The 16,784-nt window shown below is 47.5% G+C and overlaps 1 protein-coding gene and 1 long non-coding RNA gene across 2 annotated transcripts; one reads left to right on the top strand and one right to left on the bottom strand.

The window, feature by feature from the left end:
• Window positions 1-7,513: 7,513 nt before the first annotated feature.
• On the bottom strand, window positions 7,514-8,667 carry LOC147204599 (uncharacterized). Its single transcript, XR_015101030.1, has 3 exons — window positions 8,418-8,667; window positions 7,851-8,336; window positions 7,514-7,735 (listed from the first exon to the last, which is right to left on the bottom strand). It is a non-coding gene; the product is annotated as an uncharacterized LOC147204599 (long non-coding RNA).
• A 153-nt stretch (window positions 8,668-8,820) lies between these two features.
• prdm8b (PR domain containing 8b) lies at window positions 8,821-16,334 on the top strand. The gene is made up of 4 exons (XM_086112383.1): window positions 8,821-9,097; window positions 10,857-11,093; window positions 12,746-12,977; window positions 13,424-16,334. The coding sequence occupies exons 2-4, from the start codon at window positions 10,869-10,871 to the stop codon at window positions 14,641-14,643; spliced, it is 1,677 nt and encodes a 558-aa protein (XP_085968509.1). The 5' UTR covers window positions 8,821-9,097; window positions 10,857-10,868; the 3' UTR covers window positions 14,644-16,334.
• Window positions 16,335-16,784: the final 450 nt, after the last annotated feature.

Below are 16,784 nucleotides of genomic sequence, written 5' to 3'. Positions count from 1 at the left end.
CGGAGTTTGGCATCCTTCCCGCTCGCACATCCTTCGCCACTCTGCGCCTCATTTAGTGGGACAAAGGAGATGGCAGGGTGGCATGACGGGAGGCGGGACGGCGGCACGTGAGGTAAATCTGCTGTGAAATCTGTCCCGGAATGAGGTCGCGGTGGTCTCGACCCCCAGAGGGTCCTGAAGTGCCGCGGGGCTATCGCCGGGTTCGTTAAGACTTGGGGGGTTGGGGGGGGAGAGGGACTCAGACCCCCCCCCCCACCCCACCCCTGCCAAAGAAGAAAAGTGAATTGATAGCGCTTATCGTCAGACGCCGCTATCCATGTCGGCCAGGGTCAGAAGTTAAAGGATCCCTGGTGACTGTCGGCATGTCCTGAGATGGTGAGCGCACTCCCCCCCCCCCCCCGCCCCACACCTCCACCCGCTCCGCCTAACCTTCCTCGTCCCCATTAAAGCAAACTAAACAAAACCCCCAAAGCCCCCAGGATGACGCTTTCTCTTAAACGTGTTCCAATCCCGTCAGCCGTATGCTGGGAAAGCCTGACGGGAAAGTGTGTCAGGTCACAGTTCTGGCCCCGAACTAACGCCAAACCAATTCAAGATGTCCCAAAAAAAAAAAAAAAGGAATATGATTTGTTTTGTTTTGTTTTACTGGCTACTAAAACAGTTCAAATGGCTCAGAATGGAAAATACTAAATGACCACAAGCTTGTGAAGTTGATTTGACATTGTCGGTTGTTTAGGTGCGCCGTTAAAATCTCAACCAATTTGATAGGTAAAAAGTGCATTTTTTTTTTGCCAAATGCATTTAGTTGTGACATATTCCAACAAAAACAAAATAGCAGGAAATGAAAAATCATTTTGATTATTTTTAAAAAGCTGTTTGATGTATGATCATGTTCACATTTAAGTGAAAAAACGTAAAATGATTTGACTTTGATTGCTACCGATGAACAGAATGCGATCACATTTGGCGATCATCCGCTTCAAATATGAATCTCGAAATCGGCGCTTTGCTTTATTCAAACAACTGTCAGTAAGCGGAGCCTTTCACCACGTCTTTCTCTCGCACCCCAGGATAATCAATTTTAACACACACCCCACGATAAGATGATCGAGCGACTCACGTCACACAGATGATCGAGCTCGGCACACCCGCATTACAGGGTGATCCATCTCGCCGTGGGGATCATCCATTCTACCGCACCCCAAACCGCAGGAAGATCAAGCAACGCACACCACGCCACATCGCACCGCGCCACAAGGTCATCAAATTTGACGCATCACGCGATAAGCGATCAACACACAGGATCACGGAACTCAACCCTTCCCACGTGACAGGATAATCAACCTCACACGCCACAACCACCCTACAGTAGAAACGAGTTTAACACACCCCAGACACACCGCAGCTCCGCCTATCAACGGACACCACGGGATAATCGCTCAGGATCTTTTTGCTGTTGTTGTTGTTGATATAAAATATGTTTTCATTCGGCGTTTGGGAGAGATGATGGTGCTTGTGTATCAAGTCAAAACGATGAGAAATTAGGACAGCGCTGAAGAATGTCGCATACGACCGTTGAATAGAAACACATGTGGAATACAATGGACAAATAAAAGCTGTCAGCGTGTCATCAATTAGCTTGTTAAATGTGCTCCCAATGGCAGCAGCGTGACTCACACTGAGCACGATAACGGGGCTGTGGGTGTGCGCGTGGGTGTGTGTGTGCGTGCGTGTGCGTGTGCGCGTGTGTGTGCGCGCGCTGACATCTCAAGAATGATGTGGGCCCTCACTGGACTACGCGGTTATGTCGACACAACTCCTGAACGCCCGATTGCAAAAAACTTAACGCGAATCTGAGTGTGTGTCACTTTTTACCAGAACTTCCCTGCGTGCCCTCCCTAATGATCTTTTTTTTATTATTTATTTTTTTGTGGTTTTCTTTTACTTGTAATCATTATTTTATCCACCCCCTGCTGAAGTGCTGGTGTAAGGACAAGACCGGCCCAGCGCAGGGAAGCTGCGAGGCCACGCATGCACGCAACGCACACAAGGACACACACGCACTTGAACAGAAACACAAATTGCACACACACATTCACATAAACACATTTTGCATAAACATACACATTTGCGCAAAATATTTAGGCACTCACACAAACAAATGTGCATGCCTTTGTACACAGACGGGGAAAAAAACACATTTGCACTACACAAATACATTAAAAAAAACAACACACAGGCACACACACCAACAGAACAGAAGATGTGGTCTTTGGGGGCCACTACCCTGCATCTTTTACGTTTTCTTCCTCCAACACATTTGATTCGAATCATCAGGATCATCATCAAGATCCCGCCCGGCCCTCCAGGACCAGATTTGGATGCACATGCACACTGTATGTGCATGCACACACACACACACGCACACACAAAAAAAAAACGAAACACATTTTACATCCAAACCTACATTTACAAACCCAGGATGAAAAAAAGCTGGACTGGTGCCGTCGTCAAATCGAGCTTCTTTCATCTTCGGCAGCTGGCTAAAATGACACCTCTGCGTTCTCAACAGCACAACGAAACTGTCATTCATCCCTGGAGTCAGCCAATCCTCCATGACGCGTCTCCAGTTGCGCCAGAATGCTGCCGCTCGCCTTTTTTTTAACTGCTACTCGTAAGAGGGAGCGCATCGCTCCTACTCTGGCATCGCGTCACTGGCTACATTGGAGAGTTCTTTTGAAGATCCTATCATTTGTTTTCCGATCTTGAAATGGCCCGGCCCTACCAGTTGGACTGTTTTTGGCGCATTTTACTGTCTTTGCTTTTAATTCATTGTTTTATGCCGTGAATGATTTTTGCTCCATGTAGAGCACTTTGTAGACAGCGGTGGTTGTTTTCAAGCGCTCGAGAAATACGAGTCGAGCCGAGACAAAGACCTGTGGACAAATGCCCTTTACACACACAGACACACATGCGACAACAAAAAACACACTTTCAACAAACCCACACAGAGGTACTCCCGCACACACGCGCATTGACAACTTCCATGCCCCCAACTAACAGCTGTGTCCCACTGCTTCCTTTAAAGGAAGCCTCCACCACCACACACACTCACACTCACACAGCCGGCAGCTAGGGTCTGTGTGTAGTGTGTGTGTGTGTGTGTCAGATGGCTTTGATTTGTTGTTTTGGTGTGCGGCAGGTTAGAACGAGGCGGCGGGCTACCAGGGGCGGCGTGTCGCTCGGGCAGCTGATGTTGTTGTTGTACGCGAGGGGGCGTCCGGGGCAAGGAGCCGCCGGCCCCTCCCGAAGGCCCGCGCGGCTCATCATGTGTCACGCGGCGTCCCGGCGCAGCATCAAAACGAGGCCTGGCTGGCGCGCAGGGGCCCCGACGGCCACGTTCAAACGAGCTTTGTCATGAAAATGAGCTCAGCGACGTGAAGCGCTACACGAAACGTGCAAAAAGGGGACAATGAGAGGCTGGTAGGTTTGAGCAGTTGTTGGGGTGTTTTTTTTTTTTTTTGCAGCTCCCACATCTGAATATTATCTCGCTTTTCATATACGAGTCAAAATAACAATAATAAAATACGTCATAATCACCAGAGATGCTGGTTGTGAAAAGTATTCATGTGTGCAAATCGCCGCAGATGTGTTTTCCAGGTGTGGAACAGGTTTGCTCTTGACAACCAATCAGTAGATGGAAAAAGGATGATGTCATCAAGGGGCAGCGCGAGGTGGAATTTAAAACTGGAATTCAATAAAGAAACAGTCCCGCTGCCAAATGAGTTCAAGTGGGCAGGCCGTGGGCAGATTACATCGCCATGGCAACACAGCATGAAATTTGATTGGCCAATTAAAAAAACAACTTGGAGGCGAGCCTGAATGTTTCGCTAGATGACTCAAAGACAACCCAGCAAACCATTTTTGTGACAAAATGGCATCTATAAACCTAAAACATCTATAAATACCAAGCATTTCTTAAATAATTGTCTAAAAAGATTTCAACTTAAGGGCAACCAACTCCTCAGTCTGTTGCAATATTGGCATCGTACATCCTGTCAAAAGTCTGACCTTCCAAACAAAAGCGCCTATTATAATAACACAGTTGCACCACACTTTCTTGGGCCGCGAAGTGAGGTTTGTAGCCGTCGCCGTCAATCAACAGGCATCAAATAGCTCGAGGGCGACTGCAAAAGAAGCTTCCACGGGGCCAAAGAAAATGTGGTGAAGACGTTAGAATCGTATGCTTTTATTTTGAAGGCACAACTTTTAATGAGGAAGTGTGTGTGTGTGTGTGTGTGCGTGCGTGTGTGTGTGTGTGTGCGTGTGTGTATGTGTGTGTGTGTGTGTGTGTGTGTGTGTGTGTGTGTGTGTGTGTGTGTGTGTGTGTGTGTGTGTGTGTGTGTGTGTGTGTGCGCGCATGTGTGTGTGTGTGTGATGTTGATGTTGCTCCTTAAAAATCTACTCAAGTATTTGTACCGGGTTACTTCCCACCACTGTTGTCGCGCCCACTTCCAAAAGACATTGAAGAAGAAAGTTTGAAACGCAGTCGGAGCGAATCGGCCCACTTGCGCCAGACGAGTCGACGGCAGGGATGGGCCGGGCGGTCCTGACATTGGCAGACGTGCGCCTTTTGCGCTCGCGCGCGCGTGTGTGTTTTTGTGTGTTTTATGGAGGACGCCCCGAGGCCAGAGAGGCTTGGAGACATTAAGTGTTGCCACGGCGCCTCAGTGCACCCCTCAGCCTTGAGCCGCTCTGGCAGCTGGACTGGGAAAGATGGGATGCGCGGGATGGATGGAGGCTCGGGTTTGGGGAACGAAAAGGAAGGCAACAAGAGGACAATCTACTCTGAAGGAGGTCCCTATATGCGCTCGACCCTTTTTGCACATTACACAATTGTGCCGCAAAATGTGCTTTCCAAAAAGCAGATATTCGGATTTTTTTAGGCGGTCACATTTTTTTTAGATCCCGTATCCCTTATCTGGATTTTCATCCTTTTTAATTAACATGTCAGATTGTCCGTATTAGTTCCGATGAGAGCATTCCTTAAAATCTGGGTGTGTTGAATCAGGGGTGGGCAAACTTTTTGGCTCGGGGGCCGCATTGACTTTTAAAATTTGACAGAAGGGCCTGCAAGCTATGGTACATAAAAAAAAAAATGCATTTGTTGACAGTCCATATCAAACATCAACAGAACAAAAGCATGAATGTACTGTATTAATATACTTTTTTAAAAGACAACAGTGTTGTTGATGGCCTATTTTAGCCTGTGCATTGCTACAGATGGGTTGTGATCAGACCAGTAGAAGTAGAGTGATACAGAGGTCCGAGGTGGTCGATAAGATCCCCCCCCCACCCCTTGTGTTCTGCAACTTCAAGTCAATGCGCCACCTGGCGGTGAAATGCCTGTCGTTACAAGTCCAAATAAAATGAATGAAATCATTCACATCGAACCTTAATTGTGGACCAACCTTCGGTGGGCCGGATTAAAAAGACCAACGGGCCGGATCTGGCCCGCGGGCCGTAGTTTCCACACCTCTGTGTTAAATGATGGTGTTGTGTTGGGTCTGTGTGTGTTATTTGCATTGATGCCATGTGTGTTGCGTTCTTTTAGTGCGTCTGTCTGTAAGAGAAAGTGGGTCCGTTGCTTTTATTCTATGTACTGTATGTATTATCTTTTCGCAAGTTCCGTGTTTGTGCGCTTCGCGTGCGTGCGCCTGTTCTATAGATTTGTGTGCGTGTGCGCGTGTTGTGTTAATGTGGTAACTGGAGCTTGGTGAGCGTCTTTCATTACCAACCCCCCCCCCCCATCTTCTTCTTCTGTGATGATATGAACCCTCGCCAGCCTTCCTCACTCCTCAAGCAGAGCCCCCCCCCCACCCCCACGTCCCCACCGTGCTGGGGCCTGGTTGTGTTTTTGGCAGTTGCCGCTGACCATCACGGACGTCATTGCCAATTTTAGTGAAAAGTGGCACATATGGCAGCTGAAGTGCCATATGTGCCCTACACAATATTTCTTGGCCACGTTCCCCATTTTGGATAAATCGTCAGTTTAAACGGGGGTGGGTGGTGGGGGGGGGGGGGTTGAGTGGCTTATTATTAATTCATCTTTTTTTTTCTTAAATCCCCTTTTTTCCTTCCTCTGAGGTATTTCGACGATTTGCCTCACGACAACTGCCAGTCACCCTTGATGGGTTCATCATGTTTGTACACGCAAACAAACGCAACCATTTGCTTTTAAATCAGTATTATTAACACGGCATCCGTTGATCCATCATGGTAGACAATTGGTCAATTAGTACGTACCTGATTGATCACAACATACCAGAAAAACAACATCATACTAACAGTCAAACATGGTGGTGGTCCTGCATTGGTCCGGGGCGGCTTTTGTGCTCCAGGACCTGGACGATGTGCTATGATTGATGGAACCCTGAATTTCTGCTCTTTACCAGAAAATCCTGACGGTGAATGTTTTTGGGTGTCTGTTTGTGACCGCAAGGTGAAACGAACTTGGATTGTCCAGCTGGACAAACCACACAAAGCATACAAGGAAGTGTTCTATTTAGACTGTTTTTTGAATTTGGGGTGTTTGTTTGAAGTTTGAGTGCTCTTTGTGTCTTTTTTTTTTGTGTGTGTCTGTGCATGTCTGTGCATGTGTTGTACTCTCTGTCTGCTCTGTGGGGGTGTTGTATACGTTTTGACATCTTGTATTTGCCACCGTCAGATCAAGAAAGTACCATTTGCATTGTCTGCATTGTGTGTGAGATGTATGCATTTGAGTTGTGTTGTATGGTGTCATTCTTGCGTGAGTGTTTGTCTCAGTGCATGTTTTGAATGGGGGTGTGTGAATGTGTGGGTCTACATGAGCATATTGTGGAATATGCGGTAGTGCGTATCGGGTGTACGTGTGTGTTGTAGGCTACTTTTTTTTTGTTGTGTGTATGATTTGCAATGTGTGTGTGTTGTATTTCACATTATTGCCTTACGTATTGGATATTGGTAATGATGCTATTGGCCTTACATCGAATTTCATTACATCGACACACTACAGGTCTATTACGGCGATTGTACTGTTTCATAATCAACGTAACATAAACATCCTCGTAGAGTCTGAGGAAGTAAACGAGGATATTTTTTGATTTGTATGACAAGTATGCTTCGGTAGCACTGTTTTTTTGGGGGGGGGGGGGGTTCTACATATAATTAAAACCACACGAGCCGCTTTCGGGAGCATTCTGTTTGTTTGGCCGTTTTGATTTATTTAGAATAATCCCAAAAGATGAAGGTCTTATTTGTTTATGCGGCCCCGCCATTGATCTGATGGATTTATGATGGAACACAAGGGCAAACACCTAAAAGGACGAGACATCTTCAAATTGTATCATTAGTCGCCTCAAGAGGATCTTGAGTGGAAATTATTGAGCTAAAAAAGTGTGTGATTACACTTTAATACCATCATCAATTTGTCATCATATTCCTGCCTTTAAAAGTGCTTATGAATCATGCACTTGACATCAAGGTATTAAAAAAAAAAAAGGAATGGGGGGGGGGGGGCTGACTCGCCTCACACAGCCGGGAGCATTATACGTTGGCGCCCCCTGAGTGCGCCTCGGGGTATTGCCGGAGAGCGGACAGCCGCCTCTACCTCTCCGGCGGGATGCTGAGCAGAGCAAGGCCGCGTCAGGAGCCTCCTGAGTCGGCTTCGGCCGGCGGGCGGGGCCGGAGGTGGAAACTGGGATGGAGGAGAAGATTGTTTGGCAATTAGACCATTGGCGTGTGTGATAGAGGTCATAAACGCTCAATTCGGTTCAATATTTACAATGATCTATGAAAATAAATCGACATACTGCTTGGTAGCGGGCCACCGTCCATAAGTGTCGAGATGCAGAGCTGAGCGAGGCCGTCCGAGGAGCTTCCGGGTGTTCGGGATGGGGAAGGTTGAGGCAATTCGAACGTAATAAAAGATCGATGTCGGTCACTATTATTTACGGCTTATGTTTTTCAATGTTTGGCAAGAAGGGAGTGCACCTAAAAACGTGGCCTTGGACTTGCGTTACGAGGCTCCTGGGCCGGCCGGTGGACTGCGGTGGACCCCGAATAAACTTGAGATGTACACAGTCATGCCTTGAGGCAAATTGAGAGTGAGAAAATGCCCATTTGAGTTGACGTTAGTTAGAACGCATGAAAATAAATAAAGAGTCTAGTATAGGCTTTAGCGGGCCGCCGCCGTAGCACTCCTGCGGGACGCTGAGCCGAGACGCGCCCGCTTGCGGAGTCCCCTGGGCCGGCTGCCGCTCACGGGCTGGATCGGCGCTCGGATCGGGATCGGGATCCTGCGGGCGGAGAAGCTTCATATAAAAAGACCCCACCTGACGCTTTGGCATCGCGTAATGAGTGACTACATTGGTACGCACGGAGTTCGTGGACCACCACCAATCCGGCAGGATACGACGCAGGACATGCCGGCTGATGAGTCACCCGAGCCGGCTTCCGTTGGCGGGCGGCACCGGTGCAAGGAGGTGGAGAAGGTTGTTCCGACTTGATCAAAGGTCTATTTACCTCCGTCTTCATTATGAGAGGGTTAAGAAAATAAGTAGGAGCAAGAAGACATTCCCCGGGTGAAATTAGACTTAAAATTCCATTTCCCCAAAGTGAGTTAGTAAGCATCAAGGCTTTTGATGAGAATTACAATAATAATGAGGGGTGGAGGCGGGCACGGAGGGGCGGGGGGTGTGGTGGGGGGGAGGGGGGGGTTCCCATCATAAGAGGCGTCAAGCGGCAGTCGGCCAGTGAAGAGTTAAAAGGAGGAGACGCGGAGTGACACGCCTCATTGGGGAGATTATGCGCGGCCAACAAAACCCGCGCGTCGCCCCGCGAGTCGTCCGCAGCATCCCGACACGTCGCCCGCGCGCGCACCACCGGGACAGAGCGCGACGCGTCCTGCTTCTGACACGTTGAGGAAACAAACGCAACGTCCTTTCTTCCCTTTTTTTCACCCCCCCCCCCCTTTGCAGGCTTTGCTACTTACTTATTCGTCGCTTCTTGTGGCTCCGCTCCGGGTTGTGGATTATTTGGTTCCGAATCTGCGTAAGAGGTAGGGGCTGAAGACGCAACAACAATCATCATCATTATGATAAATAAAAAAAATAATAATAATAGTAATAATTATAATAATAGGATGATGATGGGGTTGGGGGTGTCAAAAGGCTGATAGGCCGAACAGGGGTCCGACTCGTCCTCGAGCACCCCGAAACCGTGATTCCGATCACGGCTGTGCTGCACCGCGGGGAAGCTGCTCGTCTCGAAAAGCAGTCAGGGTCCGTGCGAAGTCATATCAAATTCCGAATCCTTTTTTTTTTTTCGACCTCATTTGTTGTCAAAGCTGACGAAAAGTATTCCATTGATGATGAAGATTTATTTTTTTTTGGAATGACGGTGTTTCCTCGTGTATTGCGTTTTAAATCGATACATTTTTCCGCCGTTCCACCGGTGCAGAAATCCCAGCAAAACGGCAAATTCTAAATCGTATTTTCACACAAAACCGCATCATTTCGGCACTCGCGATTCAAATGAGTTTCATTTCGTTTGAAATAAACGCTCGAATAAATAAAAGCCATGATTGTTGTTTCTTTTGAAACGTTGAAATGTCTTGTTTGTAGTTGTGATGACATTTTGCGCGTGTTTTAGGGGGCAAGTTTACGCCAAGGGTTTCGCGCTGGGGGAGAAAGAAAAAGAAAAAGAAATAAATCATCATCATCATCATAATGAAGCGTCGGTGCTGCTTTAATTACTCTCTCCCACGTCGGGTGGGAAGTGGCGGATTATGCAAATGAGGCTGGTGGAAGGAGCGAGGAAAAGAGGATAAAAAAAAAGAATGGATGCCTTTATGACGGGATCAGGATTAAACCGTAATATTTTTATTTTTCTCAAAGAATTAAAATCCCGGACGTGCTTTTGTAACACTGCACGGAACCCTGTCACCGACAATAATACATCCCTTTAATTTTTTTTATATATATATATATACAGTATATATGCAAATAAAACGGAAAAAGATTCAGCAATGTGATTTCAAAAATGTTTGGTTCATTGCAAAAATACACCCAGGATGCCATGAACAGCAACTACACGCAATTGATTTAAAATTGCACGCGATAATAATGCAGACAAAGTTCGCCTTAAACTGAAGAATATTGCACCGAATAGAGTAGAAAATAAATCCTGTGAAATACTCGCCGGGCCCCCGACGCACATTACAGCTTACTGCTCCCATTTTTGGGGAGTTATGATTTGCGATGCAATTTACACGTGACGCAAATCCCAAATGAGAGCCGTTTCAGGAGTTTGTGTCCGTCGTCCGTGCCTATTTTGAACTGACTTTTTTTTCAACGTGTAAAAACAGAAATAATAGCTCGAAGAATTGTAACGTTAATCGTCGACCTGTGTGTTTTTCAATGAATGTTTGGAACCAATGTTATGACCTGTTGTTGTTGGTTAAAAAGACACGAAATCATCAGTATATTTTCATTATTTTATTCACGTCAATGCTTATGCAACACGGTGATGCCGTGATGAGGTTGAATTTGCAGTGACGTTTGGTTTCCCCCCCCCCCCTTTTGGGGTGTCCGGAGAAGCGCTTTAAATGTCTCCTTCGTGAATATTGTCATTGTTTTTCTGAACATTATTCGGCGTGGAGGGAAATACAAACACTTTTCGGGTGTTTAGGTGAACCAAACCAAAATGATTGTTTCTCTTTTGTGGACGCGCAAATGGGGATCTATTTTATTTTGTTTTATTCATTTTTGTCTTGCGCTTCCTAAATGCGTGTGAACGCGCGCTTGTGTGCCACGCAGAGGTCGGCGGCCATGGAGGAGTCGAGCTCGCAGCACAAGGCGCAGCTGTGGGACGGCGACGCCAAGGCGGTGCAGCAGTGTCTGACCGACATCTTCACCAGCGTCTACACCACCTGCGACGTGCCCGAGAGCGCCATCTTCGGGCCGTGCGTGCTCAGCCACATGTCCATGTACGACAGCATCGCCTTCATCGCGCTCAAGGCCACCGACAAGCGCACCGCGCCCTACATCTTCCGGGTAAGGAAAAAAAAAAAGCATACCGTCACACCGCCAAGACGTGTTTACGGGAAACATTAACTAAGCGTGTTGCTCGACACAAAAGTTCATTATTGTACGGTACATTTTAAAATGGTACGTTTACGTGTTGCGTTTTCACGTTAAAACTTTCACTTCCGCATTTGGTAAAAATCAAAGGAAGTAATTGCTTTCGGTTCAGGTGACTCGCGGAGGTCTTGTTTTAAATCCTAAATATTTCTAAACATTCAGCCTCGTTTTCTTTCTCAGTACCTTTTGTGTTTTTACAGTGTTTTAGAATCGCGGCAAAGTTACGTAACGCCGAAGTTTGATTCAAAAGGTACAATAATGACTCCGCCCGTCACCTGAACCGGAAGTCAAACTAATCAAATACTAACGTGACACTTCATCGTGTTTTAACGTGATAAATTGTCTTGTTAAAAATGGAAATGCATCACATTTTAAATGTGAAAACTGTGAAAACTGTTTAAATGATCACGTTACATGCAATTTATCATGTTGAACTTTATTTTTCCTGCCATAGGAACGGAAGAGTTACTTGCGATATTTTGCCAGTCATGATATCAGATACGGCAAAAGAAGGGCAAAGCCTATTTTAATCTCAGGGATGAAAATCGAAGAGAAACCCACAATATCATAACAAGATTTTGCTATTCTGAAAATCATGGTATTGTGATAATTAATACTGTATAGCCCCCCCCCCCCCAAAAAAAATCCAATCATGATAAGTAGGTGAGAAAACAAAACAGTCTCATTTTATGACATTTGGATAGTTTGCCGACAAAGATATTCCGACTCGGGAATGACGTGATGATGGAAAGCATCTATTAAGTATTTAAATATTTTACCAGGAATTGTAGCATGATAAGTGACAAATAATATATTTGGGAAGGGGAAGTGGGGCATCAGGATATTTAAATAAGTGAACCTATCTCATGTAACAATGCTGTTATCGGGACATGGTGACAATCTTATTATAGAAAATACATGAATGATATGATGCAAAAGAAAGGAGGGAAAACGTAATAACTCAATATTAGGGGAGGGAAAAATAAAGTTTAAATTGTGATATTTTTGCAATATTTTGACAAAATAAAATCCTGATATTCAAGTCAAGTCGTGAAATACATATGGGGGGGGGGGGGGGGGGGACTACTGAAGAGTCGCCAGAAACTGAAATGGAACAAAAAGAACCAAATCCACTTTCAACATGAATTCGCAACGTGAAAATAAAAGGAAGCTCATCTATTTTTTTTTAAACAAAACTGAACTACTGGACACAAACTAATATATATTCTAATTATAATCTTGGTATTTCATGGGGTGGTCACTCCAATGATGGCGACAGAAGTCACCTCCAAAAGTGGTTCCACATCGACTTGATTGGATTTTCACCAATCAGTCCCAAAAGTGGATCACATATAGAAATGGTTTGGCTTCCTGAAAATGGCAAAAAATAATTACATTATTTTTCTTTCCTCCACTCTTATTTTAGTAGTGACTAAAAAGGGAATAAGCAGGGAATAGGGTTTCCCCCCCCCCCTCCCCACCCACCCCCTTCAAAAAAAGGTGAATTTTCCAAATGGCGACCTGAACGGCGCTAACGATAAGGTGCCTGGTCTCGCTTTTGTCAGGTGGACACGTCGGCCGCCAACAGCACATCGGAGGGCCTGATGTGGCTGCGCCTGGTTCAGTCGGCCCGCGACAAAGACGAGCAGAACCTGGAAGCCTACGTGAAGAACGGTCAACTCTTCTACCGCTCGCTCAGGCGCATCGAGAAGGACGAAGAGCTGCTGGTGTGGTACGGAAAAGACCTGGTGGAACTGTTGCTGCTCACCGCTGCCAGGGCGCCCGCCAAGAGCAAAGGTGCGATTCGGAGCCACTGCAAAGTGCATGCAGAGCAACAGCGGGAAGTGGTTTAGATCCGTTAAAAATACCGCTGGGAGGTGGAGGTTTTGGTTACTTTGTGATCTAAACTCTCGAGCGGGGGCAGGAAATTCCGGTTCTGGAGGTCCAGTATCTTGGTGGTTTTTATACGCCTCCCTGGTCCAACCCACCTGATTCGAATGTTCGGGAGGGTTATCCCACTTCTGCAGAGCCCGGAGATGATCAGAGCATTCGAATCAGGTGGGTTGGAGCGGGGCGACATCAAACATGCAGGATACCAACCCTCGAGGACCGGGATTGTGAATCCAAAAATACCGGCAGCCGTAGTTTCAGGTGTTTGGCAAAGAAGGAGAAATTCTGGATTTGATCGGTGAAAGTATGACGTGTCATCAGAAAGTAATGAAGACGTCTTTGTCTCCAAAAAGGTTCATCCCACCACTCGTGTCCGGACTGCAGTCAGAGGTTCCAGTTTGAGTTCCCATTTTTGGCGCACCTGCGCTTCCGCTGCACCAAAAGACTGCAGAGCTTGACGGGAGCAGACGAGGAGCCGGGCAGGGAGCGCAGCCCGGAGCGGCAGAATACGACGTCCGGCAGGGGCAGCCCCAAGCGCGGGCGCGCCGAGGGCGATGGCGGCAAACCCTCCACGGATTTTCACAACCTGGCTCGGGACATGGAGAACAACCGGACCGGCGGCCCGCCGAGCGACAGGGAAGCCGAGGTGTGCAGCGAGAGCTCGGGGAAGCCAAAGTTCTGCGCCGCGGATGAGCGGGAGTGCCGACGACCGGGCCTGCCGCAGTCCAAGTCCAAGGAGGAGTTGGCGACGTCGGCGCAGAACTACCGAGGGGTGTACGGCTTGGAGGAGAACCACAGGTCGCTCTCCTCGTCCGGTTCCTCCGAGACCAAATGCAGCGCCTTCACCGAAGTCAAGAAGGCGGTTCAGACGCTCAAGAACCACGGCGGCAGCAAAAACTCTGAGAACAAAGACCGTCCCGGCGGCGGCCCCCCGGACAAGCACCCGAACATCCGGCAGGTTCTGTCGGAGACGCAGCCGCCCCAGAGCCTGCCGTTGGCGAGCGCCTTCACCTCGGTGAGCCAGGCGGGCGGCGGCGAGCGCAAGAGCGCCTTCAGCCAACCGGCCCGATCCAGCTACTCCCAGATCTCGCCCTTGGTGATGCCGCCCAAGCTGCTGGACTGCCACCCGGCGGTGGGCGACACCATCTCGTCCACTCGCCTCTACCAGGCCGACCACCTGGCCGCCAAGCTGCAGGGCGCCGAGCTGGGCGCCAACTGCCCCGTGCCGGGCGGCGTGGCCAAGCAGAGCCCCTTCGTGTACGCCGCCGCCGCCGCCACCTTCTGGCCCAAGAACTCGGGCGGCGTCCAGCTGCAGATGCCCTCGGCGCTCACGCTGCTGCCGCCCTCCTTCACGTCCCTCTGCCTGCCGGCCCAGAATTGGTGCGCCAAGTGCAACGCCTCCTTCCGCATGACCTCGGACCTGGTGTACCACATGCGCTCGCACCACAAGAAGGAGTACGCCATGGAGCCCCTGGTCAAGCGGCGGCGCGAGGAGAAGCTCAAGTGTCCCATCTGTAACGAGTCCTTCCGAGAGCGCCACCACCTATCTCGTCACATGACCTCACACAACTGACTCAGGGGCCCGGGAACTGCCGTCAGGGATTGGGGAGGGGGCGGGGGAGGGGGGGGGGGGCGCAGCTCTCTGCCGCCGCGAAAAAACAAAACAAAAAACAACAACAACAACCCTCAAATCCGTAATGGCCCCCTGTCAGTTATGTGCCCTAAGAGGAGAGGTTCTCAAACTTTTGGGGTACAGGCGAGAGTAAAAATGACCGCCGATCTGATTCGATTGGAAAAACAAGCACCCAAAGCGTGTGCGTCTGTACGTGCGGCAAAGACTTTTTGTAAGTTCTTTGCCGAACAAGCCGGCTAAAACGTGGCTCCTCCATCTGGTGTCAGTTGGGATACCGGGAGCAAAGTTTGACCTGATTGCACTTCCATCTTGGCAAGAAAGAGCACAAAGATCGGCCGACAGGCCGACGCGTCAATCGCGATGCGCACCTCGGCGGCGGCGTCACGTGCCACGGCACGGACACGATTCATTTTTCAGTCAATATTTAACTTCGATATTTGTGGAAAACTGCAAATACCCAAACGTGATATTTAGCCATCGCCGCTCGCTGATCATGCACCAAAGCGCATTTCGACGCTGCCGACGTAGCCGTTTGGTTGCTCTGTTTTTTTTTCCGCTTTGCTTTCTTGATTCGCTTTCAAAAATGTGACGACACAGCAAAAACTAATTGGCTTCAATTTCAGGGGGTTTGACTATTTGGAACTATCTCTCGGAGATGGGAACGAAAAAGCGAATTAGCAAATTTCCTGTGCCTGGTCAGCCGTGGCTCCTTGAGACTTTTTTTTTGTGTATCGATTCGCGAAAGACACGCCAACCCGAAATCATTTATTGAAACAAGTTTTAGGCGGTGAATTGTCAAAAACTGTCTGGCAGCAGTCAAAAATAAGCCGAAAATACGTCAGGCACACTTTTCCGTCGTGGCTATTTTTGGCGTCTCTCCTCGTGGTACGGCGTGTCTACCAAATTTCATGCTGCTCAAAGAAATTTCAAAAGCTCTCTGGTCCAAGTTTGCTAGCTGGCAAGGGGGAGCTAAATTTAGCCCGGGTTGTTAGCGGAAGACGTTAATGGTCATTTGTTGAGCGTGTCTGTTTTTTGGGGCATATGAATTTGCTGACTGTCGGGGTTGCGTCGGGGTACTCCAATTTGAGAACCACTGCCTTAGCGTCATCATCACTGACTTCACCACCTTCCTCACGGCGACCCTGCCCGACCCCCCACCCCCCTCCCCCCTTTGCACTCCTTTTCTGGAAGGCTCCTTTTTAAAAAAAACAAACAAAAAAAACAAAAACCCAAATGTCCCGTTTAAAATGAATCTATTTATGAAGCACTTACACGTCTACTAAGGGAAGATGGAAATATGTGTAAATGTACAGTGAGTTGTATTTTCTATCCTACACGAATATCGACACCACGTGTGCGAGTGGGTGCATGCACGACGACGACGACGACAAATCTTATCCACGCCACACGCAGACCATGGGTAAATACCAAGGCTTCTGATTTGAAATACAGAGTGTGATAATGATATTAATCTTGATAATAAGCATATTTTGTGTCCGTGTTGGGGGAGGGGGGGGTGGGGCGGAGATTTCGGTGTTTCATTTCCGTTTGCCGGGAAAATTTACTACGTATGACAGTTGATCTAATCATGTTGAATGCAATGACAATAAAAAAATAGCTTTATTTTCAAATGGCACTCCGCTCTTTTTTCCTCTTCTTTAGGAATTTATTGATTTTTTTTCTTTTTTTTTTTTATGACACAAAAGGAATCGAAATTCTGTTTAATTATGACATCTTCTTTCTGACTTATTACGCACAGATCGTTAACCATTAAAATCATAATGACGAAAATCAGGAAATGCTTGTTGCCTGTCGATGCATAATTATCAAGCTAATTATACTGCACGGCGACAGGGACTAATTAAAGAAATGCTACATTAGATTCTAATGGTTCATTATATACAATTAGTTGTAATGATGATACAGCCACCGCTTCAAGCATTTTGAGACATTTATGTCATGAAACAAACAAACAAAAAAAAAACGTTGCTGCAAAACTAATTTACTGTTTTTTATTCATGAAAAATGCTGAGGAAAAAAAAAGATAAAAGAAATACATATTTCATTCAGTGTCATTATAG

Source organism: Hippocampus guttulatus, chromosome 5, assembly GCF_054856545.1.
Source record: "Hippocampus guttulatus isolate MCC_2025c chromosome 5, RoL_Hgut_1.0, whole genome shotgun sequence".
NCBI lineage: Eukaryota > Metazoa > Chordata > Actinopteri > Syngnathiformes > Syngnathidae > Hippocampus > Hippocampus guttulatus.
This window is presented reverse-complemented; position numbering and strand designations above follow the sequence as displayed.